This window comes from Loxodonta africana, chromosome 23 (genome assembly GCF_030014295.1).
Source record: "Loxodonta africana isolate mLoxAfr1 chromosome 23, mLoxAfr1.hap2, whole genome shotgun sequence".
Taxonomy (NCBI): domain Eukaryota; kingdom Metazoa; phylum Chordata; class Mammalia; order Proboscidea; family Elephantidae; genus Loxodonta; species Loxodonta africana.
This window is the reverse complement of record NC_087364.1, coordinates 64,015,561-64,041,220: the sequence shown is the minus strand read 5'-3', so window position 1 is coordinate 64,041,220 and position 25,660 is coordinate 64,015,561. Positions and strand designations below refer to the sequence as shown.

The 25,660-nt window shown below is 42.5% G+C and overlaps 1 protein-coding gene across 2 annotated transcripts in view; it reads left to right on the top strand.

Moving 5' to 3' along the window:
- The first annotated feature begins 2,334 nt into the window (after positions 1-2,334).
- The window catches only part of PLOD2 (procollagen-lysine,2-oxoglutarate 5-dioxygenase 2), a 95,522-nt gene continuing 72,196 nt past the window's right edge, over positions 2,335-25,660 (top strand). The window contains exon 1 of one of the 2 annotated variants that reach the window (XM_003416168.4): positions 2,335-2,594. In XM_003416168.4, coding sequence (XP_003416216.1) covers positions 2,486-2,594 — 109 coding nt within the window. In that variant the 5' untranslated portion in view covers positions 2,335-2,485. The remainder of the gene's footprint in view (positions 2,595-25,660) is intronic. The other variant, XM_003416167.4, reaches the window with a different exon arrangement.

The window sequence follows — 25,660 nt, the reverse complement described above, 5'->3', positions numbered from 1 at the left end:
ATTGTTAAGGGATTTGATTTCTAGGTTAAGGAATCTGGATTGTTTCCAAATTCCTTATGGAATCATTGTGTTTGGAAATGAAGTAATCCAAAGAAGATAAGTATGATGAATCTAGCTATGGCATGTACTGGTATTGTATTTGGGGGCAGGGAGAGTCTACAGGGAGGGCAGTCAGTCAGGAAGGGGTTAAAAAACACATTAGTTAGGGTATATTCAGGAGTGCATCAGTGGAATGGCAGTGCAAAAGGAAACAAATACGGAGAGAAAATGCAAAGGAAAAAATGACGGGATTTAGTGTCTAGCTCTGAGGGTGGGGGTGGGAAGAGAGAGAAGTACAAAATGTCTGAGGCTATGAGTTAGAGGGCAGCAGTATCATTAAGAGAAATGATGAAGCTGTGACTGGAATCTGGACTTGATGAGTTAAACACAATGTTGAGTTTGTGCCTGTGGAAAAGTCCCAGCAGAAAACTACTTTCCAGACAGCTGGAGATATAAGATGGCAGGAAGGGTTTGGTTTCACATTAGGGTTCTTTCAGACTGCGGTAGAAGAGTCTGGCTATTTTGAAAATCCTAAAGAAGCACTTACTCTCTACAAGCCTTACTTTCCTCACTTTGGGACTCAACACAGAAAGAGGAACACCATATTAACCTGGTGGACTTCATGGTTTAAACATACTCGCTTGCGATGAGGAGATGCCGTAAGTCTACCTGGGAGCAGGAGTGGGCAAAAAGCCAAGTTCTAACCATGAAAATTCTTGGCTCTTGAAGATACGGGGGGTATAGGGAAGCAGGAATCAAGTTCAAGGAGTTTGGCAGAATTCCGGAACAGTGGACAGGTTTGAACTTCTGGAGACCAAGATTTGGCCAAAAGACCAGCCAGACTCTGAGGGCTGATGGTTTGCTTTCCACCTGGTTTTACCGATCTCTCCTGGCCACACTGAAGGATGCCATTAAGGAATCCATCCCTTAGTTCTTCTTCTTCAGACTAAATAAACCTTATTTCATTCTTCTCATGGGTCATACTTTCCATTTCTTTAATTATTTGTTACTCTTCTCTGAACTTCCTCCAATTTTCCTTCTCTTAAAAAAAAAAACCTGAGACCAAACCTTGAAAACAGTAAATGACTGGCTTAATTCTGAGTGCAGGAAATAATTTTTTCTAAAATGTCACACTCAAGGCAATATTTCTTGGCAGGTTTTTCCACCTGTTTTTTGTACTTCCATTTAGTACTCATGTTCTCTTGATATCATGCAAAATTAAAAAAAATCCATAACGGAGTATCTCTTTTTCACCATTTTTCTGCTTAGAGTTGGATGGGATGTTGGCTCAACTCTGTTTTTTTTTTTTTTCCTTTCCCGTTTTAGGAAGATAAACGGAGGCAGAAGTTTCTAGAATGCCACTCTGATTGGCTTTCTCTCATAAGATAGCTTATGTCATGGAATGAAGCAAATTTGTCCCATTTTTTGCCCCCGATCATTGCAAGAGATTGAACTCTGGTCTAGCTAAAATATGATGAGAATAGGGGAAAGCGGAATACGCTCAGACTTGAGTCCAAACTGGAAGCTGAGGAAGACGCGCTGAGGAGCCAAGAGATCGCTGGGACATCCCTGGGAGGAGTTTTCCATGTGGACCGGAGAAAAAGCTTGTAAGGCACAGCCTCAGGTTACACAAGCTGGGCTCCGACTCTGCAGGATTTACAAGACTCATTACCGGAGAGAGTCTACCGCTCGCTGGCACAAGCAAAGGAGGAAGAAATGTTCACTGAATAAAACCTTCCAGTTTACAAAGTAAAATAATATACGGCCTTCCTCTCACAGGGTGATGAAAACTGCCCCTGAATAAATGGTGGGGCGACCCATTTCCATGACTGAGGGCCCATTCGACCAAGGCTGGTGCGGACTTTTGCCCCTTCTGGTTGGAGTGGGGTACCCAAGTCCAGCGAAGAGTACGTTCTCACCCTTTGAGGCTGCAGGAAAGTTTCCGGTGCTGCGGAAGCAGAGGGGAAGGGAGAGGGCAGCACCGCCCGCCGCCAGCTCCTCCTCCCCACTCCCAGCCCCGCTCCCAAGCCCAAGGACGCTCCCCGTCCAGCCAGAAGCCCTGCGTGCGCCTCCCCACGTAGCCGCAGACAGCTCCTTAAATAGGGTTCCCGCGGAGCAAACAGCCCCAGACGTGGGGCTGACGAGGGCGAGCGCAGGGGACCGCAGAGGCGCGGCGGGTCAGCGGGCGGCCAATAGCCGGGGTGCGGCCCGCCCCGTCGCCTCCCCCGCCGGGAGCCTATAAGTGTCCCGCGGCGCCCGGGCGCCAGCTCCCCTGCGCCTCCGCCGTGCGTTCTGGCTGCTGGCCGCCGGTTCGCGCCACGCGCAGCCCGCCCGCTGGCCCGCAATCGTCTGCCCCGGGGAACAAGGGGGTCCCCGCGCTCTCGCGAGAAGTGCGCCGCTGCAGGACCTGGGGTGCCCAAGACGCGCGGGCCCTCGGGGGCCGAAGATGGGGCGGTGCGCGGGGAGGCTCCCGCTGCTGCTGCTGGCGCTCGTCCTCCGCCCCTGGACTCCCTGCCTGGGTGCTGGCTCGGAGAAGCCCTCTAGCATCCCCACAGGTCAGTACTCCCGGCGCCCGCCCCCATCCCGCCAGGCCCGGCCGGGTGGGCTGTTCTTCCTCGTGCCGCCCCACGCCCGGGGTCGACCAGGTGAGTCGGCGGGGGCTGTGCCTCCCCGGGACTGTGCTCCGGTCGTGCGGGTCCCCGGGGAGGTGCGCGAGCACCCGCCCTCGTTCGTTCTTGTAACTCGCAGTCAGCTGAGCGCGCCCCGTTTTCCCTTCAGCACGAGTTGGGGTTTCCTTTTGATTTGATATCGCAGGTCCCTGGGCACCAACACCTTTCCTGCCAACTCTCCTTTCTCTTCCTTTCCTGGAGCGGGCATGATGTATCTATGTTGGACGAGGCACTACTCCTTCTCTGACCCAAACACGGGACTCAGTGTACTTGCTGATTGATGGTGACACATTCCTTCCAGCGCCCCAGGAAGCAGCTTCTGACACTTACCTCTTGCCAAAAACAGCGCTCAAAACCTTGGTTGTTTTCAATCAAGCTGCTCAGCTATCCAGTACCTCCAGGTGGCAGCTTTCCTCCTTGGGGATTTGGAGGGGAAGTTGTGCACACACAGCTTCTCCCCCCATCAGCCACTTTTTCCTCAGCCTGGTCCCGTTTCTTGTTTTCAGAAGCTGGAACTGCAGCGGATAGTCTAGTAAAGTTCATGTAAAACAGGTTTTTTTCCTTGCATTTAGCCAGATTAGTGTGTGTCAAAACACTTTGATGCCATTTGCTGCACATGAAAAATGCATGAGTTTCCCACTTTTATTCTCTGCTCAACTTTCTGAAATTAGATCTTGCGTTTGAATGTCCTTCAGCTGGATTGTATTTTTTTTTTTCTTAAATTAGGATCACTTGGGGGGCTTTTCTGTTTGAACTTAAGCATGAAGATAGAAATCGATTTCAGCATTACATTTAAAAATTGATATTTGGTGTAGAGTCCAGCTAATCTGTTTAGTAATCATTTTGTCTTTAAGAAAACTTCAATGGGCTAGACTACATATCTTTCCACATTTTCCCAAACAGCGCTTGCTTTGTTAGCTTGAGAAACTTCTGCCTTCAAATGGATTTCTCTGAGTTACCCAATGCTTTGCCTTTTGTCAGGTTTATGTGATGGTTTTAAAACAGGTTTCTGAGCCCTTGGTGGTTGCCGTAAATGTAAATAGAATATTTTCATAATTTAAAAATATTTCAGTTGTGTAAAACTTAGGAAATAGACAAGCAAATACCTTCAGCAAAGTTGGGGTGAGGGGAACTTCCCCCAGAAAAATGTCAGTCTCTGTTGGAAACACCCAAGGAAACTTTTATTGGGAAATAAAATAACCTTTATGCAGGTCTTTGTTACTTTTAGAGGGACCAATTCAGCGTTTATATATTTCATTCCACTTCATCACCAACATTCCTTACATTTTATAGAAAGCATCTCTGTGTGGCTGCCTTTAAGTTTATAGTTAAAGTCGGCTTCCTTTCCCACCCTGGCTTTTAAATTTCGTGGAGCCAGACAGTAAAGTTGTAATGGATTATAACATCAGAGAAAGGGAATTTCAGGTATGTTTTCTTCAGAAAATACCACTTAGAACCCACTGTTGAAATCTGAGGGTGGGCAGTTTTTGGTGGGTGGCCATAGGAAATTCAGTTATCTCCTAAATGCAGGGAAGTATTAATTTGTAATAGGTGGAGCCTGCAGTACCCAGTTTAATGGTGAGCTTCTGGTGGTATAGTGGCTAAGTGCTACAGCTGCTAACCAAAGAGTTGGCAGTTCAGATCTGCCAGGTGCTCCTTGAAAACTCTGTGGAGCAGTTCTGCTCTGTCTTGTAGGGTCGCCATGAGTAGAAATCGACCTGACGGCAAAGAGGTTTTTTTGGTTTTCTATAGAGGTCAGTGTTCTTGTAGATTATGTGACAAGCTAATATAAGGTGGCCAGAGTTATGGACTGTGGCCTATTTTCTCACCAAAATATTACAACTGAAAATCACTACATGAAAACTTGTATTTACCTATGTAAACATCAAGCTCTACTTTGGACTCTTAAGTTGTCTAGTATAATAGGAGGTCTATAAGAAGAGTGGACCCCTCGTGGCACAGTGGTTAAGAGCTTCGCTGCAAACCAAAAGGTCAGCAGTTCTAGTCCACCAGCTGCTTCTTGGAAATCCCATGGGGCAATTCAACTCTGTCCTATAGAATCGCTATGAGTTGGAATTGACTTGACAGGAATGGGTTTTTTGAGTATAAGAAGAGTGCTTATTATCTGTGGCCCCCATATTCATTACTGTGTCCCAGCTAGCCACATAGAAATAGACTAGACCAGGATTTCTTGGCCCTATTGATATTTTTAGACAGAGAATTCTTTGTTGTGGAAGGCTGTCCTGTGCATTGTAGGACATTTAGCAACGTCCTTGGCCTCTACCCATTAAGATGCCATTAGTTCACTGTACCGCCAGATGTGACCAAAACCAAAACAAAACAAAAATTACTTCAGAAATGGCTAAGTGTCCCCTGAGGGAACAAAAGTGCCCAGGGTTGGGAACATTGGATTAGCCAAATCTATGTGAATTTGGGGCAGTGTGTTATATAGTGTTATTGGAGTGATGGTAGCAAATTTTTTTTGAAAGCAGATACTAGTAGTGATTTTCCACTTTCCACTGTGGTAGGGAATGTGTTGTTTGGATCAATTTTTGGAATACAATCTCGCCTAGATTTGGTGCTGTGTGTTGACCAGAATTGAGAACACTTTTTGTTATCTTTACTGAGAGTTCTGCGGTGTGCTGTGTTCATTCCTTTTTGGTTGTCACTTTATTCTTAGTGTGGAAAGAGTCTAAACAGACTTTCAGTTAAAAACAATCATTTTCTCCTAGTACCTGAAAATTATACCCTCATGGGGGCTTCCCCTGGCAGTATCCTCCCAATGAGTGGCAGTGAATCAGGTTCTTACCCTGATTTATTTTTCCTGAATTTTCTGTCTTCTAGATGAGAAAAGGAGGGTGCCAGTGTATTCCTGCTTGGTATTTGCAAACAGGTCTGCAGACCTGAATCAAAATTCATGTATGTTTTCTAAGATCCCTTGTCTATTCCATGATCTAAACTGGGCAGAAACCAAGTTTTGGGCAAAAATGGAGGAAATGGTTTCAGATGTTTCTGTCAAGACTGGTATTTTTCAACCACGTTCATTTGTGAACTCTTTAATTTCCTCTGGCACGTTCAAGGAGGAAAGGAAAGGGTTGTCCCTATCTATTGATGCAAACCTGCAATTTATGGGGTGGAGAGGGGTCAAGCATGAGAAGCCTTGGGAAGGAAGAGAGAGAGCTTGTCCTGTGCACTCTTGCTGTGTCCTGGCCTCTAGCCACACAGAATGACCTCCTTAATCAGACTATGCCTTTTATTTTATAATATAAAAATGAACATACAGAACAACTATGCAGAATATGAGGACAGGAAGTAAAACATTAATTAAAAATGAGAGACTTTTTTTTTTTTTTTAACATACCCATCACACTGGCTAAACCTTTTAAAAGTAAACTCTGATCATTCTGAATGTGAGAATAGGAACTCTAAGAAAGAGACGGGATTGACTCGATGGCACCCAACAACAACAACAGTGAAATTGAGTGGTGGTTCAGCGGTAGAATTCTCAGCTTCCATGCAGGAGATCTGGGTTCTATTCTTGACCATTGCACCTCGTTCACAGACACCGTAGCGTGTTGCTAGGATGCTGAACAGGTTTCAGCAGCATCCAGACTAAGATGGACTAGGAAGAAAGGTCCAACAACCTCCAAAAATCAGCCAGTGAAAACCCTATGAATTGCCGTGGTCATACCCACAGCTGATCACGGGGATGGCGCAGGACTGGGTAGAGTTTCATTCTATTGTACGTGGGGTTGCCATGAGTTTCTAACTTAACAGCAACTAAAAAAAACAAGTGGAATTGAGGATCCACAGAGCCTGCAATCCTAGATACATACACGTAGACCGCTGTAACCACCCGTTGCCGTTGAGTTAATTCCAGCTTATGGTGACCCTATATGTGTCAGAGTAGAACTTTCTCCATAAGGTTTCCAGGGGTTGATTTTTTGGCAGTAGACCACCAGGCCTCTTTTCCGAGGCACCTCTGGGTGGACTTGAATCTTCAGCTTTCCAGTTAGCAGCAGAACACATTAATAATTTCTACCACTCAGAAACTACATATACTCTAAAAATCCTGTGTATGCTTTTTGTTCTTGAAATTGTGTTCATTGTTTAAATCTAGGTCCTAGAAAATTCCTCCACTGAATATCTTTTGTTTTGCTCTGTATTTTCATAATGAGACTGTTATGTGTTATGTTAGGTGCCATCGAGGTGGTTCCAACTCATAGTGATCCTTTGTACAACAGAATGAAACACTGCTCGGTCCTGCACCATCCTCACAATCGTTGCCTTTTTGAGTGCCTTCCAACCTGTGGGGCTCGTCTTCCGGCATGGTATCAGACAGTGTTCTGCTGCTATTCATGAGGTTTTCACTGGCTAATTTTTTTCAGAAGTAGACTGCGGGGTCCTTCTTCCTAGTCTATCTTAGTCTGGAAGCTCCGCTGAAACCTGTCCACTGTGGGTGACTCTGCTGCTATGTGAAATACTGGTGGCATAGCTTCCAACGTCACAGCAACATGCAAGCCACCATAGTACGATACACTGACAGATGAGTGGGGTTAATGCAGTTAGTTTATACAAGGTATTATAGGTTTTGTGTTTAATAAATTGTAATTTCTCTAAAGTAAGGGGCTGGATCTTAATAATTTTTGTGCTCCTCACAGTACCGTCCCTATTTTTTTTTTTTTTTGTCTTAAATAAGATTCTCAGTTTATGTTGATTGAGTTTCTGGCCCACATGGGAATTGTGAAAAGTAGCATGCAGTCAGCGAGACTGTGAGCAGCTCCTTTGGCCAGGACTTTAAACCACATTTACTGAACTTCCTTTCTGTACTTGGGGAACCACGTACCAATGACCACAGTCTAGCAACTTAACTATGAAACATCAGATTCTGAACTGCAGTTGGCAACTCTTTTCTACAGATTATATGTTCCGCTGTATCTACCTTGTTGTTGTATGCCACTGAGTCAATTCTGATTCACAGCGACCCTATATAATAGAGTAGCACCGTTCCATAGGGTTTCCTACGCCGTAATCTTAGTGGGAATAGATTGTCAGGTCTTTTCTCCCACGATCGGCTGGTGGATTTGAACCTACAACCTTTCATCTGCAGCTGAATGTTTAACCACTGGACCGCCATGGCTCCTTCTGCCTACTTTATTCCATGTTAAGGTTGCAGCTTCAGAAATACCTGCATATCGATCCTTAACTAAAATCTACGTGGCTGAGTGTTACGATCCTATTTTTATAGATGGTGAAGTGGAGACTTGGAATGGCTCCCTGACTTTCACAGGATCGTATGGCTGGAAAGTAACAGAACAAGAGCCTGCGCCCTTTCTCCTGTCTGTTCTCTGAGTCTTTCTTCCCCTCTTCATTGCCCTGTTGGACTTTTACAACCTGCGAGAAAGAAACAGCCTGGACAGCAATGATCTAGAGAAGCAAAAGTAATAGTTTAATACGAGGGCAGGCACATAATTTGTAGGACTGTGTAAATGTGGGGAAAGGAGTAGGCCCAGGTGATGACTACAGCCTGTGGGCCAAATCCAGCAGGCCCAAACCAGCCCTCTGTGTTTGTATGGACCGTGAGCTTAGCATGGGTTTTACATTTTAAATGGTTGGGGGAAAAAAAAAAATGAAAAGAAGAGTAACATATTGTGATGTGAAAATTATGACATGCAAACTTCAGGGTCCATAAATAACATTTATTGGCTCACAGTCACACTTGTTCATTTTTGTATTGTCTGTGTCTGCTTTCGTGCCACGTTGTACTAAAATAGTTGTGAGAGAGACCGTATGGCTGGCAGAGCCTGACGTCTTTACTGTCCGGCCTTTGCGGAGAGAGTTTGCCGACCGACCCTTGCCTAGGGAGGTGGCATTCCTCCTTCGGCACCAGCCCCTGCAGATCTGCTGGTCTTTTGGAACAGCCTGAGTGTGGACAGTAGCAGCTGGCTCCGGGTGCTTCCGAGACCTGTTTTACATTTTAGACTTTGCCAGTGATTTCTGTAGTGTTTTGAATTGAAACGCAGAGCTTCTCTGTGACATCTTTTTAAACACAGCTCTTAATGCTAACTAAAAAAAAAAAAAGTAAAACTACGTTGGTGTAAATAGTGTTGTCGTGATAAAAAAAAAAAAAAAAAGCACTTTGGAGACTGTTGAAAGGAAATGCATAGCTCTTCAGAGCCCTCATCCATTCCAGCATCTTGGCTCTCTGAATACGTGGCTTCCTTCCTGGAGAAAATGATTAAAACATTTATTAATGAGGACTTTTCTTCTTTAACCACTGCTGTAAATTAGGCTACACTGAGAAGCTGGTGGCTTTTAAAGTGACGAGGGTTCTTATTTTGTTTAGATTGTACTGGTCGCATTTGATACAGGGAGCTTGCTTCACTCAACTAAACTTAAATCATAGGACCAGTTTTCAAAGGGATTGAGATCATAGTTGTCCAAGCAACGGTTATCCAATGTGATAGAGTTATGTCCGTTGCCATTGAGTCGATTCCAACTCATAGCAACCGTATAAGACAAAGTAGAATTGCCCCCCAGGGATTCCAAGGAGCAGCTGGTCGATTTGAACTGCCAGCTTAGCAGCTGAGATCTTAACCGCTGCGCCACCAGGGCTTCAACAGAAAGTTAGACAATGTGTTATTATTTGCTGTTATTATTTGCTGCTTCTAGTACTGCAATTTCTGTTTGGTAAGATTCTAAAAGGTGGTATGTATCAGTGAGAAATTAATTACCGCCCTACAAACTGTAACACAAGAATGTCTCCTCAAAAAATACTGTTTATAATTTAGAGATACAGTAACTTCAAGTAAGTGTTAATGTTTCCCATTCAGAATAACTTAAAAAAAAAAAATGCAAAGCGCAGAGGTGTACTATTTTTATATACAGAGGGAAGATTTCTATCGCATGTTTTCTTTTGTGTGTTTTAAAAAAGGGAAATCTATTCACCATTTGCATTTAATTTTCAAATGGAAATCTCTAAAACAAAAATGAATTCAGGTTAGTTCATTTGCACACTTAGTTACTGAATTGACTCACATTGGCTTTTTCGGGTCTTTATTGTTTTAATGCTGTAGCGGTTGTGGGAAAATAACACTTTATTTTTTTTTTCCTTTTTTTTTATTCTTACAGAATGGAAATACAGATGTGTCTCACCTTTCTTGATTTTTTTTTTTCTTAAAGGAGAAGTTTTTTTTTTTTTTTAGGAGATACTTAATTTTCTTAGTGTCAGAAATTTATTTCCAGGGTACTGTTTCTATTTTGCTCTAAGAAATTTGGTTTAAAGTTTACTTTACATAGGTTTAGATATATTTTTTTTTTCCCTGTCAGGGAGAAAGCTGTAATCAAATAGCGTGTAGACACTTTTTTCTTGGCTTTTCATTTCAAGAACAGTCAACACTGAAATCTTATCCTTCACTGTTCTTCCTGATTGTTATTCTTCCCAGGGAGCTGAAAGGTGTTCTCTGCAGCTTCTGAGTGCTGGGGACACTCCCCGGGCATTATGGTGACAGGGTCCGTGACATCTGAATGTCCTCTGCATTTGGGCTGAAGGCTCATGTTTATGAAGTGGTACAGTGGTTGAGTTTAGCTGCTAGCCAAAAGGTCAGCAGTTCAAATCCACCAGCCACTCCTTGAAAACCCTATAGGGCAGCCCTAGCCTATCCTGTAGGGTCGCTACGAGTTGGAATCAACTTCAACAGCCAATGAGTTTGATTTTAGTTTTTGTTCTGTATTTATAATCAAAATCATCACTAGAAGTGGGACAAAAAAAGACACTTCAATTGAATACAATTCAAAGACTATGATTAATATTATAAAAATATACTCTATAAAACTCTTCATACCAAGGAGAGTTTTGGTGAATATACAGCTAAAATGATAGGCTGAATTACGGTCAAGAAAAGTGTTTCTAGCAAACACATTTGAGTTTCTAAGAGGGAGCATAGTTAAAATCGCCCCTCACTTGTTCTGTTCATCGTTTCATTGATTTTGATATTGAATTCATTCTTTGGATGCATAAGATATCCTGGCGGTGATTTCTTTAAGTGATTATCTGCTCATTTTCTTTAAAATTACATTATGTGATTTTTAAAAGAACTTCCTCTATGTTCTCTAGTTACTGCTAACCTCTTTTAGGATTCCTTCCAAGGGGAAAGAGAGAGAGAGATGATTTTCCCCTGATTTAAATACTGTGGTTCTCTTCTTCTATGCTGTGGATACCATAGGTAATGATTTTAGGGGCGGAGACAAAGAGGCTTTCAGGGTCCTGTGATTTTATTGCTCTCACCCAATACCTTCAGTTATTCCCAGACACTGACATGCACTCACCTGGCTTGACCCTCCCATAGGCACAGCAGTGAGAGGAAGAGGTACATGGAATCCTGGCAGCCTTGGGTTCTTGATGACGGGGCATTGTTCTGGCCTTGGAGAAGAAGAGCCCTGGAAGCCATACTTCTTCATGCCTGTAAGCACATGGCTGCCTAGTAGTCAGTGTACCACTCACAAGGCTCTGTCTTTGAGTAACATATTTTAAATGGGTTGAAGCCACAACTTTCATGGGGCTTTAGGGCACTATTATATAGGTGCTGAGTACAAGAGCCAGTTACTCGTAGGTATTGTAAATATATTCTCTAACAGGTTCTTTTATTTAAAACTTCCTTTTCTCAGACGAGAAAAAAAAAAAAGAAAACCAAAAACCTGCCAACCAAACCAAAAACTCAAACCCGTTACCATCGAGTTGATTCTGACTCAAAGCGACCCTATAGGACAGAGTAGAACTGCCCCAGAGGGTTCCCAAGGAGCGCCTGGTGGATTCAAACTGCCAGCCTTTTGGTTAGCAGCTGTAGCTCTTAACCACCATGCCACCAGGGTTCCCAACCTGCCAACAGAGAACTTAATTCATTATTAAAAAAGAAGAAACTAACTGTTTGCAGGCAGACTAAAATGACCTCTGTAATTCAATCATCTGGGGAAGTCTTGCAGAGGTTTTATGCAGATGGCAAACTGACCCTTTGATGGGATTTTCCAGTCCTGCCCAAGCCAGCTCTGAGGCCCCTTGTCTTCAGAGAACCCCCCTCCCCTGCTGTAGCCATGCTGATTCTTTCCTGGCCCTCCAGCTGGCACCACAACTGTAGCCTGAATGCCCTGCTCGCCCAGACACTCTTGACATTCCTATTGGCCAAGTCTAGAGAAGGACAATTCTCCTTTTCTTCCTAGTTTAGCTGAGGTAAAGTTGGAATTTTTTAATAGTGACTTTTTTTTTTTTTTACTAGGTAACCAAGGGCAAAACAAAACAAAACCCAGAACTGGAAAACCACCAAAGCAAGGCAGAGAACAGACGTACAAAATACACATTCAGAGGTCTCACTCTGCTGTGACTCACTAAAGTCAGATAGTTAGAGATGCACTTATCTGACGTGTACTTGAGGGTGGTAGATTCTGTTTCCTTGATCAGCTTTTTCTTTCTCCAGTCTCTTGGCCTACTCTGGGCTCTCCTCACCTCTTCTTCCCACCACTTTCTTTACACAGACAGCTCTTTATTCCTCAGAGTTGGAGTCCATTAGGTCCGTTGGTATATGATAGTAGGTGGGACAGGTCCTTTTGTAATTTTTTAGGGACATACCATTGTTGTTGTTGTATGCTGTGAGTCAATTTCGACTCATAGCGACCTTACAGGACATGGTAGACCTGCCCCATAGGGTTTCCTAGGCTGTAAATCTTTATAGAGGCAGACTGCCACATCTTTTGGCCATAGGGTGGCTGGTGGATCCAAACCACAGATCTTTCAGCTAGCCAAGCACTTAACCATCGTACCTATGTTTTCTTCCAGTGGATGAGAGTTTTTATGCATTTTTGCTAGTAACTCTTGGTATTGTTTTAATTCTTAGTTTGGTTTTATGAATCTACATACTTTAATAATTCACATTTATTTAATGAACTGGGCTTTGAAAATTCTCCCATAATACATTCCCTTCCCCTAGAGGTAACTAACAGTATTATGACTTCTTAGCTACGGAAGTATGTGAAGAATAATTCCCTGTGTGTAATACTCCGAAGTGTGAGAATAAATTTTTCAAGATTTAATTCAGCTGGTGTTTACTGAATGGCTATTTCTGTTCTGTTTTGTGTTGTGCCTTGTGTGGAGGAAAGGCAGAAAAACAAAACAAAACAAATAAAAACCAAACCAGACTCAGTTCCTTTTCCACATTGAGATTCTAAGATTCTGACAGGAAAAATAACACATATGTAAACTGAAGGAATCAAAGAAACCCTTATGTTGAAACAGCCTGGGTCATTGGGAAAAGTGTACACATCTGGATTTCCGGAAACCTGGATCTAGGTTCTAAGCCTTCCGCTCACCAACCTTGATTACTTAGCCTGGCTGGACTTCATTTGTCATTTAGGATCCTTCTAGCTCGTTTACTTGAGGTGGTGGTAGAGAGACAAAGTGCTGTAGGGCGCAGAAAGGAGACCTCCAGGGAACTTATTCTTAATTTGCTTGTTAGGCCAAAGGGAACACAGCTTCAAGGTTGTTTTGTATTTTATAGTTTTGCTTCCAGGTATCGTATCAGAGCTGAACTTGGCCAGCTTCAGTGTTGCTTTTTTCCTAATCAACTTTTGATTTGGAGGTAGGAAAGTAAGGCCAAGTATAAAAAAAAAAATAGCTAGAATTAAATTCACATTTAAAGGTATTCTATGTGTTTTAATACAAGAGGCGAAAACAGTCTTGTGTTCATATGAAGTTATTTTCCACCCTGTGAGATAAATCATATATTCTTTAGTCCATTTAAATATTGTAAATTGTTTTTTAAAATTATCTTTACAAGTAGCTTTGCTTTCTTCTGGTTCGGTCCTAACCATTTAGGTCATATTGGTTAACAAGAATGATGCTGGTAACTCTTTAGATGTTACAAACAAAAAACAAAACAACAACAATTATGGAATGTGCAGTGTAAAAACTGGAGACCCACCTCCAAATAATTGCTGAAACAGTTATCAAACACCTAAATCCACTTTTTAGACTAATAAATTATGTTTAAAGTATCACATGTCATAAACTAGAAACATGGTAAATAGGAACTCAGTCTATGGGAGAGGAAGGTTTATGTATATGGGAGTGAGTATGTGCATACGTGTTTCCTGGCCACGAGATTACTGTTGGGCCTGAAGAATGTAGTAAAAAGTGGGAATACATTTTAATCTGGACTTTCCTTCTCTGCTTTCTCTCTCTCTAAATATATTCAGTGAATGCTGCGGTATTAACCAATCCCTTGGAGGAGATGGTGGTGCCCGATGCTTATTCTCCTTTCATGGCCATTTTTTTTCTACTCCTTGCAGAGGGATTTTATGTAAACTGAAGGAAGTAGTTCAAGCAGAACAATTGGAGGGTGAGAAGGAAAAAGGAGGCTTAATTTTGAAAATGTATACAGCTATTCCTTTTTCAAGTGTACTACAGATTGAATTATGTCCCCCCGAAATATGTGTTGTAAACATAAACTTCTATGCTTGTGGTTGTAATCCCATTTGGGAATGGATTGTCTTTGGTATGTTAATGAGGCAGGATTAGCATACGGTCTATCTTGAATCAGTCTCTTCTGAGATATAAAGGGGTTAAACAAGGGAGCAGAGAGGAGATGGGGGAAGATAGATGCCAGTACACTTGGAGATCTCCAAGGAATCAGGAAACGGAAGAGAAAGTACCTTCCCCCCCCCCCCCGCCCCCGCCGGTGCTAATAGGAGAAAGCCTTCTAGAGCCCGCGCCCTGAATTTGGATGTCTAGCACTGCCAAACTGTGAGAAATTCAATCTCTGTGAAAGCCATCCCCTTGTGGTATCTCTGTTCTAGCTGCAGTAGATAACTAGGACAAAGTGTAAGATTAGCAAAAATCGCAAAACCACCACTAGCTTGGGTGTTGGTTTTGGAGATCAATCTGTGATTTATTGAACAAGCAAATACACACCAGCAGCTGCTTTTCCTGCAGAGTGTGTAAAGATCTTCAGAGTGTTTTAAATTTATAAGAGGGTAAAGAGAAATCTATTATTAAAATTGATAAAATTAGCTTTGCATTATTGTTTAATATAAAGTAGTTGATATTTTTATGTCCCTCAGGTATAAACATGTTTTTTCATAGAATGTAAAATCCTAGATAGCCAAGCCGTTCTTCTTCACAAGTCACGAATGGCTCTATTGCCCCAGTACCAGTAGCACCATGGAGGGTTACAGTTTACAGCTGAGTGGATAGGTGAGGGAAACCCTGGTGGCACAGTGGTTAAGTGCTACGGCTGCTAACCAAGAGGTCAGCAGTTTGAATCCACCAGGAACTCCTTGGAAACTCTATGGGGCAGTTCTACTCTGTTCTATAGGGTCCCTATGAGTTGGAATCGACTCGACGGCAGTGGGTTTTGGATAGGTGAGATTTTTCAGGTTGAGATAAATGTTACAGGTTGATAAATGTTTTCAGCTTGAGATAAGCCTACTTCACACCGTACACACAAAGTTAAAAAATGACTACAATGAATAGTTATAGTAACTAGATTTAAATTCTTTGGTGATCTAAGGAATGGATTTTTCTTAATAAGTCTCCGAATAATCCATACTTTTAACTTAGTTTGAAGCACATTTGAATTGTAGAAAACTGCTTTTGAAAATGAGTTGTGTTCAGTGTGAGGAGATGGTGGCAGGCAGAGGGTAAATGGAGGAGGAGAGGTGAAATTGCTTGGAAGCAATGGACAAAATAGGTGATGAGAATGGGTGCAAAAAATTAATTCAGAAAAACCTGAACGAGACGTCACTGCCTCAAGTGCTAGCAAATGGAAATTTTGCTTACGTAAAATGGAACACACCCTAAGCAGAAATATGGTTCGGGTAGATTGATACGAAGGTTTTATTTATCTGTTAAGCTACTTGATGGTGTAGCCTTTCATGTTAATTGCATGTCTATCCCAGCCGTTCTTGCCGTGCCTGGACTCCCAGGCATGCAGTGTGCTGTGGACCCGGGGGCGGCAGAGGGCAGTACGCACTGGGATAGTCCTGTGGTCATTGTTCATTAGGTTGCAGGAAATCAGCTGTTTGCCCTGGTGATCAGCAGAGATTCAGAAACCGATATGGTGACTCTATGGTGCCAACCGTGAATGTGTACCAGGGGGTCTGAGGGCACTTAGTACATCACTTGGTGTTCCTGATAAACTGAGGTACAAGTCTGTTGTGCTTTGAACTGTCTGGAGAACTCTGTTGGTCCCACTATCATTCTGAACGAGTATATTACTAAGAATTGGAGGAGGATTCTACATCACTCTTCAAATACGGGGGCAAGTGCAAAGACCCCACAGAAGAGAGTGCTTGTTTTCTGAGTATAGTCAGAGAGGGTTCACTGTTTGGGAAGGGGACTAGAGATCTCTAGCTGAGAGTTAAAGGTAGGTATAATCTTGGCTGGCTTACAGGGCGCATGTTTTATATTAACGCCAAATGCTCACGAACAGTTCGCATGCTCCTTGTGAAAGATAACCGTGTAGGATGCAGTATTGGTTAGTGTTTAAGACCATGGGGTTTTGGAGTCAGACAGCTTGAATTTAAATCCTGTCTATCTGTACTATGTACTTGCTGACTGTCCTTGAAGTTACTTAACCCTCTTTGAATCATAGTTTCTTTATAAGGGTAATTTCCTCCTAGAGTTGATATGAGGATAAATGTGATAATGCTTGCGTATGCTTTATTTCTGTCTTATCTGCACTGCATGTTCAAGCAGGCTGTGCCTCAGACTTCCAGGCAACCATAAAACAATCGGGTATAAACATGTTTTTTCATTGACTGTGAAACCCTAGACAGCCAAACCCTTCTTCTTCATAGCAAGTCACGAATGGCTCTATTGCCCCGGTACCAGTAGCACCATAGTGGGTTACAGTTTCCACCCATTCCATGGGTGCTGCATTCATCTGTGATCAAGCTGGACATACGAAACACACAGTGTTGGCAAAGTGAAAGCCGTTACTGTTTATAGAAAGCAAATGGTAAACACTAACAACAAATTTTCGAAAGAACTGCCTACCTTTCCCCAGATTACCCATGTCTGTCTTATGTCACTCGCCAGGCTGTGGTTCAGATCAGATGTCAGATGCTGTCTTCACATCACCACTGCCTCTGGCTACCACCACCCTCCTGGGAGGAGGCTGCACGGCTCCTGAGGCTCCTGCTCCACCGCTGGGTCTCACTGGCCTCTGCTGCCAGCTCTTGCCACACCACCCAGGCCTGTGGGGCTTTCTTGCTGCCATGCTACCCTGGTCCCTGCTGCCCAGGAGCGGGGAAGGCATGCAACCCCTGCACAGGAACACTCAGGGCTCACTTGTCCTGCACACGCAAGTGGTACAGCTCTTTTTGCTCCGCTGGCAAGCCTCCTGCCCAGAGGCACCTGGCCCCACCCTGCTGTAGGAAGGCTTCTGCACCGGATCCTCCGAGGCAGTCCCTGCACGGGAACACTCAGGCCTCTGCCTTGCATGGGCGAGTGTTACAGCTCTTTTCACTCTACTGCCAAGACTCAAGCCTGAAGGTGCTCAGGTCCTGCCCTGTGGGCCTGCAAGCCCACCACAGCTGCTTCATTCCACGGGCTGGCAAGCCCACCGCTGCTGTCTTTCACCATCTTTAGTGTTACAGCTCCTTCTTATGCGTCTTAGAGGTTCTCAGTGCAGGTCTGTGAATCACAGTGCCTCAGAACTCCATGCTCTGGAAGCTTCTTTAGGCCCTACAGAGGGGCAGTCAGGTGATCCATGGTTCATCCCAGTCATAACTAATGAGTGAAGGAATGAACACCTCTATCCATCAGGGGTCTATTCAGAAAAGAAGCCATTCTAGGCATCTTGAGCAGAAGGGGATTTAATGCAAGTAATTAGGGGCTTACACAAGTATCGGAAAGGCTTGAAGAGTGAGCTTTAGGTGAGCCTCCAGCAATGACTCCAAAAACACCGGTGGGAGCTGACCAAACAAGGACAGTACCCCTTACCTCTGTCACAATCAGGAGGAATCAGGAGGCCACGATTAGAACAGTTGTGCTCAAGAATATGCTGCCATTAAAAGTAATTCAGGGATCAGGAAGCTGCCTCCACTGACTCCTTAAACCCATGAACCTGGTGACTAGATTCCGGAAAGCGGTTCAGCCATTGCATCTGCTACATGTCTGGCTATCTGTCTGGCTATCTGTCTGTCTGTCTCTCAACTTCCAAGAACTGGGAGACTGGACCTGGAACGCTGATGTAGGGTAAGCCCACATCTTCCTGACAATGCAAACCAATAGAAATAGCCAAAAGCCGTGGGGAGAAGACCGTCTTGTCCGCATTTCAGAAGGTATGCGTGTGAACGGGAGGGTTGTGGTCTTTATTCGGAAGCCTTGCTCCAGAGGAGTTGGGAAAATGTTTTAATATTTAATTTTTTTTGTGACTTTCTCCTGTAATTGTTCTTCTTGAAACTTGATGAATCATTCAACTGTTGGTCAGTTTTCAAGAAGGATTTTATTAAAAAATAAGGATTTTAGGATAAGTACTTTTGACAGTAGGAACCTGAGTGTAGCCTCAGTGTTGCATGAAGCCTACTCATTAATCTGGAGCTCTGTTATAAAGTTCTAAGATGATAGAATATTTTCTCAAGTGTCAAGGAGAACAATTAGAGAAGAAAAAGTCATGGGGAAAACTTAATAAAATTATAAAATTGAAGCAACTAAGTAATAGGATTTTATCTCCCCTCACCTCCCTCTTTTTTTCAGCCAATGGATCATAATTTATGTTGGGGACAGTGTAGTTCAGCTCATCTCTAATTACAATTTTATAGTGTTTGTTTGACTTTGTTATTTATTCCTTTTTTTTCCCCTAACATTTACTTTCTAGTGCTTTCACTATAAACAACCCTATTAACTTTGTAGACATATAACAGTTTTCTGAGATGAAACAACTGGGGCTTGTTCAAGGCTTCTGGAATTTAAGAAGGTCAGGAGATAACAGAGAAATTCTGCCTCATTCAGGCAGGAAGGGTTTAGTTTGACTCAGCATAATTCTTAAGTATTCATGAAAACAAAAGTAGAAAAGAACACTTTGTGTGGGCCACCGTAATGGTAATCTGTAATTGTAGATTTATTTTTTTAACGATTCCTATTTGAAAGCTCGGTTTTCACATATTCCTTTTTTACTGTTTTAGCTTCCTTGCTCATAGCAAAAACTGTAAATAAGCTTGTGGCTGAAACTTCTAAGCAGTTCTACAGAGGAGTGTGTTCTGACTAGAGGTAGAAGGCTGGTCTTCTTATATTATTTGGAGTTAGGATATGAAAATGTTTCCTTTTACTTAGTTTGTCTTCCCAAGTGTGTAAAAAAAAAAAAAAAATTTTTTTTTTTTTTTTTAACGTGACATTTATTACTTTTTGTTTGTGATGATTCCAGGTGGTAATTAGATGCAACCTCAGTGTCAAGACAAACAAGCAAAGCTAGATTGGAAATGGATGAATTAGACTAATAAATGACTATATAGGTTTAATATGCTGCTGTGGAAACTTGAGCTTTGTGGTTTTGTGTGTGTATATGTTTAAAGTGGGGGCCCTGGTGGCATAGTGGTTAAAGGGCTAGGCTGCTAACCGAAAGGTGGGTGGTTTGAACCCAGCAGCCACTCTGCAGGAGAAAGATGTGGCAGTCTGCTTCTATAAAGATTTACAGCCTTGTAAACCCTATGGGGGCAGTTCTCCTCTGTTCTATAGGGTCACAATGAGTTGAAATCAACTCAGTGGAAATGGGTTTGGTTTTGGTTTATGTTTAGAATGATGCAGCTCAAAAATTTTTGCCTTCATTTTGATGAAGATGAAAATAACTCTTCGGTGAATCTGAATTCATTCTGATGACATGTGCCTACTAGAGTAACCATGCAGTGCACTTATCCCTTTATAATAATGTTTTTATCCGTAAATCATTTTGAAAGCTCTAGTAAAAAATGATGATATTCTTGTAAGAAATGATGATGCATCAGAAGGAATCAGTAAAAACCAGACTATGCAAAGAAGTTTCCTGAATAGACTGAGCGCTTCAAAGGCCAGCCTAGCAGGGGCGGGGATTCGGGGACCATGGTTTCTGGGGACATCTAAGTCAATTGGCATAATAAAATCTATTAAGAAAACATTCTGCGTCCCACTTTGGAAAGTGGCGTCTGGGATCTTAAACGCTAGCAAGCTGCCTATCTAAGATGCATCAGTTGGTCTCAACCCATCTGGAGCAAAGAAGAATGAAGAACACCAAAGACATGAGGTAATTATGAGCCCAAGAGACAGAAAGGAACACATAAGTCAGAGACTACATCATTCTGAGACCAGAAGAACTAGATGGTGCCGGGCTATAACCGATGACTGCTCTGACAAGGAACACAACAGAGAACCCCTGCGGGAGCAGGAGAGTAGTGGGATGCAGGCCCCGAATTCTTGTAAAAAGACCAGACTTAATGGTCTGACTGAGACTAGAAGGACCCCAGAGGTCATGGTCCCCAGACCTTCTGTTAGCCCAAGACGGGAACTGTTCCCAAAGCTAAGTCTTCAGACAGGGATTGGACTAGACTATGGGATAGAAAATGATACTGGTGAAGAATGAGCGTCTTGAATCAAGTAGACACATGAGACTATGTTGGCATGTCCTGTCTGGAGGGGAGATGAGAGGGAGGAGCGGGTCAGAAGCTGGCCATATGGACACGAAAATAGAGAGTGGAGGGAAGGAGTGTGCTGTCTCATTAGGGGGAGAGCAATTAGGAGTATATAGCAAGGTGTATATAAATTTTTGTGTGAGAGACTGACTTGATTTGTGAACTTCCACTTAAAGCATAATTAAAAAAAAAAGTTGAAAAAAACAAAACAAAACCCAGGCTTTATGAAGATGGTGTATTCATTTAAGGATTTAATAATTTTTATTAAGATGACAGTATGTGCTTATAAGTGAGACTAAAACTGAAAACAAAGACAGTTAACAAGAATAAGTTAAATTAGCCTATAATCTCACTGCCCATTAGTAAACAACGTAAAACATTGTAATACTATTTTTTTACATTCATATATGTTTTCTTTATAAAATCAGGATACATACATGCATATTGACAAGCTTAAAGAGATAATTTTGTATCATGCTTTATTCACAAAACACCGTATTGTATGTATTTTCATCATGACATTGAATACTTTTAAAATCATACTTAATATTTTGATGTCCCATCGTGAGGTTATACCATAATTTGTATAATCATCATCTTATTATTGGATATATGGCTCGTTTGCTTTTTTACATTAGTAGAAATGACACTGTGGAGGATATTCTTGAAGTTTTGGTTTCCGTCTCTAGTTATTTTTGTAGGGTAGGTCCAAGTAATAATAAAATGAAATTAAAAGCTATGAACTCTTTTGTATCTCTTGTTACATAGGATCCAATTGCTTTCTAAAAGCTTGTATTAATTGTCATCTCCACCAGCAATGTATAGGATGGCCTCCCATGTAGAATGTTCAACAATATTACGTTTTTAAGAATCTCCCCCACTTATTCAGGAGAAGTAGTTTCTAATTCTATTTATCTTCCTTGAATTTATTTCTTAAAATTATAGTGATTTATTTCTTTACTTGCCAAAATAATGGCTTTTTTTTTTTTTTTGGCCACTGATGCTTATTTTGTGAGTTAAATATTCATGTCAATAGAGTAAACATTCTATTGGAATGAGGACGGACAATAATTTAAGGTGTCTGGTGGATGTAAATACTAGGGAGAAAAATCAAATGGAATTAGGGCAAGAATGATGGGGTTGGGGAATGCCATTTTCAGTACTGTTTGTTTTTAGGCAAGGCTTTTGGTTACATTTGAGTAGAGACTTGAAGGAAAGGTTTGTTGCCGGGAAAGGAAGGTTACAGGCAGCGGGAACCGCAAGTGCAAAGGCCCTGAGCCAAGAATGTGGCACAGCAAGGAGCCCAGTGTGCCTGCAGTAGGGGCAAGGAGGGAAAAGGGTGGAAGAACGTGGAATGATAGCCAGGAACAGTTCACATAGGGACTTAGGGACCCTTGGCAAGGAGTTTGGATTTTATTGAAAACAAGAAGGAAACCATTGAAATGTTTTGAACGGAAAAGGGACAAGATCTGGGTGAATTAGAGTAAGTTGCCTTCTCTGGACATGGGACATGGTGTGGTAACTGGAATATGGGCTAGATTCAGCTTCTCTCTCCTCCCTATACCCCCTGCTGGTGGCTGTGTGCAGTATAGCTGTGCAACGGAACCAAAAAAAGAAAAAAAAAAAAAACCCATGCTATCGAGTCAATTCTGACTCATAGCTACCCTATAGGACAGAGTGGAACTGCCCCATAGGGTTTCCAAGGAGTGGCTGGTGGATTCGAACTGCAGACCTTTTGGTTAGCAGTGAAGCTCTCAAACACTGCACCACCAGGGCTTCACTGCTCATCTACGCATAAAAAACCCATAGCGGTCAAGTCGATTCCAAATCATAGTGACCCTATAGGACAGAGTAGAAGTGCCCCATAGGGTTTCCAGGGAGCAGCTGGTGGATTCAACTGTGGACCTTTTCCTTAGCAGCCAAGCTCTTAACCACTGACCTGGAATTCCCTGTCTCATTCTGGCTTCAGAGTAATGAATAGATTGGCGGTGGCAGAGATAAATATGGGAGTGTTACTGTAAATCGCGAATATGAGCCACCTAACCAATACTGAGACAGGAGGAGGTGAGCAGCAAGAGGGCTTTATTGAACACAGGTATTCAAGAGACAGAGGGGGTTAAATTTCTCCCAAATTCTGTCTAATTCTAAAGAGCTAGTGGGAGGGTTTTATGTGGGGAAGGTCAAGGTTACCAAATGTTTTTGAGCATGTAGCCCACAGATGGTCTTATACATCACAAAACAACTACTAGAAGCTCTTTATTAAACAAAAGATGTGTATGTTAGACATCTGGACTCTAATCATTATGTTTGTAACAGGCTGAAAAAACTCACATAAGAATCTCTCAGCTAGTGGAACTGTTCTGCCAAGTCTACTCTGGCTGAGATAGGGAGCAAGCAAGAAAGTTGATTAAAAAACATCAAGTGGCCTTTCTGCCATTTTGCAGGCTTCAGGCCATTTCTCAAGAGAACAAAAAGAGAAGAGAGACCAAGGCCACAGGAGCTGAGAGAGCTCCGCACCCCTTTGGAAGAGACCAGTGCAGCTGGTGCAATTAAAAAACGTTTAGAGATTACTTAGAGCATCATTATGGCGGTAGTCGTATCAAGCTCTCAATCACCCATCTTGAATAGGAGAAAACGTGTTGTAAGGTATTGGGGTGTTTGTTACGTTTAAGAGTGGAACAGGCTGCTCAGCTATATCTTGAAAAGAACCTGAGGCGTTTTCTGAAGACTAGAGACTAATCACAGCTTATACAGCTATACTAAAACAAACTAGAAACTATATTCACTCTAATTTTAAAACACTAGAGAAAATGTATTTTCTCTGCTTCAGGAGACCCTTTAGCAGACCATTTCAATAGTCCAAGCCAGGGGTGATGCTGGCTGTGTTTAGGCTGGTCGCAGAGGAGGTGGTTAGGAGAGGCTGGATTCTATAATGCTCATAGAATATACAGACAGATTGGATGGGATTGTGAGAGGAAGAGTTAAGTATTACTCCAGATTTTCTTCATAAAATTTTGTGTATTCACAGTTTAATTTTGCATGTGTATACATCAATGGAACATGCTCCCTGCCCTTCTTCATATTCTCACCCACGTTTACGTGGGTTGGACCTTCCGTGAAAACCTTTGGTGACTATGGTTCTTTTAAAAATCGCTGTTATTAAAATTTAAAGTCTTTTTTTTTATCCAAGTCTTTACTCAGCAGAGTGCTAGTGCTGAAAAACAGGGCTCCCCGAAACAGAGATCTTGCAAGCGAAGTCAGAGTGTTAAACTCTAGGAAGAAGGCCAGAACAGCTGCTGTGATTCACTGAACTGTGGGTTGGGAAGGGCGCACAGTGCAAAATATTAGTTATAGTGGTGAAAAATTGCAGAGCAGCTTAGAAGCAAATTTGTAAGATTACAGAAATTGTCAGATAGGCAAGCCAGGCAGTGGGAACAAATGGGGAAAAATCTGGCTCGGTGACTGTAAGATCAATGTTGCTACAGAGCGTCCCGGAGTCAGCAGTGGTTTGTACCAAGGCATCAAGCCTATTTGATTTGACAGGAGATTGGAATGTGCTGACAGCGCCCCTGTCCTTATAGTTTGTTGTGGTATATTAATTAAATTAAAAAAAAAATAGCTTTTATTGCTCACTATTTAGTGTGCTTAAATTAAGCCTATAGGCAAGCAGTGGAAGATTTATGTGTCTGAAAAATACTCCTTTCCTCCCCACACTTTCCATTTAGTTCAATGGGAAAATTAATTTTGTAATGTAAGAGTTTGGGTTGTATGGTATTTTCACCAACTGAGACGGACTCACACAGTGGCTGCAACAGTGGGCGCAAACATTGTGAGGATGGCGTAGGACATAGCATTTGGTTCTGTTGTAGGTAAGGTTGCTGTGAGGCCAACCCCCTCCAGGGCACCTACCAACAACAACACTTTGCATGAAAATGCAGTTTCCCTGTTATTGGAAAAAGGTTTCTAGTGGTTCTGATATGCGCTGCTTCTAGTTTTTAGTAGCAGATGGAGGAAGGGGAACTGGAAAAGAGAATGAAAATAGAGAAGATAAAGAAAAAAGCATCAGGAGGGAATAGATGAATACAGCCAGACAGCGGATTTGACAGTAAACACTTTTCCTAATCGAACTGAACAAGGAAACTGGTTGGATCGCATAGCTTTCCATTTACGGAAAGCAGAAAATAGTGTAAACACATTGATTTAGGCAACTGTTTTTCTTGGCGACCAAAATCAGTATAGAAAAAAAAAATGAATTCCTTTTAATAATAGTGTGGTTTATTTAGAGATACTTTCAGGGGGTTAAGTCTTCATCCTCTTAAAAAGTGAAGAATTATGTTACATTGTAACTTCGTAACTGCTTTTCTGACAGGAACAGTGATAGGTGACAGCTGGTCAGTGATACAGTAAGCGACATTATTACCAATCCTGTAACTCTCTAAGGACAGAAGTGGAAAAATTCAGAATCAGGTGCAAACAGAGAGAGCCCTGGGACATGAGTTGATATTGCTGGTTTATATGGAATCCCACCCCTGTGTACACACAGCCCACCTCTTCACCTGGTGAACACATATCATTCCTCAGGTCTCAGTTTATGGGTGAATTCCCCAGAGAGTCCTCCCTTAACCTTCCTTAATTTAAAAGAGCTTCCTCTATGAAAATCTCTTGTCTCACTCTTGTTTTTGAATTCATACTTAGCAATTACTGGGATCTCCACTTGCACTTTTTTGTGCATTGTTGGCTTACTATCTAGCACCCCACTCTATTATAAGACCCATGAAGGCAGGGCCCTTCTTTCCAAAAATATTTATTGAGTGCCTCCTGTATGCAACTAGGAGTGGAGGATACATCAGCTCCTGGAGTTTACAGCCTCCTCTTACTCATTTCCCATTTCTTTGTTCACCATTCTGTCCCCGGCACTTAGCACCGCAGCTTGTTCACTGGGACACTCAATAATGATTTGTTGAAAGGAGGAAGATGACAGCCTACTGAGGATTATTTGCAGGCTCAACGGTTGGGGTAGGGGCTCCGTGGCTAAGTCTGTAGTTGAGGAACACAAACTTTTTCCTTTCACAGGCCAGAATTCCCAGGTGTCCCTGCCCCCCGGCACTACTTTGGTGTACATGAGTTTCTCTCCGACCACAGTGATCCATCCACCTCTCTGAAAAGGGGAATAATGGTACCACAGAGATTCCAAATTGTTCATTGTTGTGGGGTGCACTCAAGAGCTTTTTACTCTTAAAAAGCTCTTCAGATAATTGTATTCTATATGAATCCCACCCCTCTGTATACCCAGCCTCCCT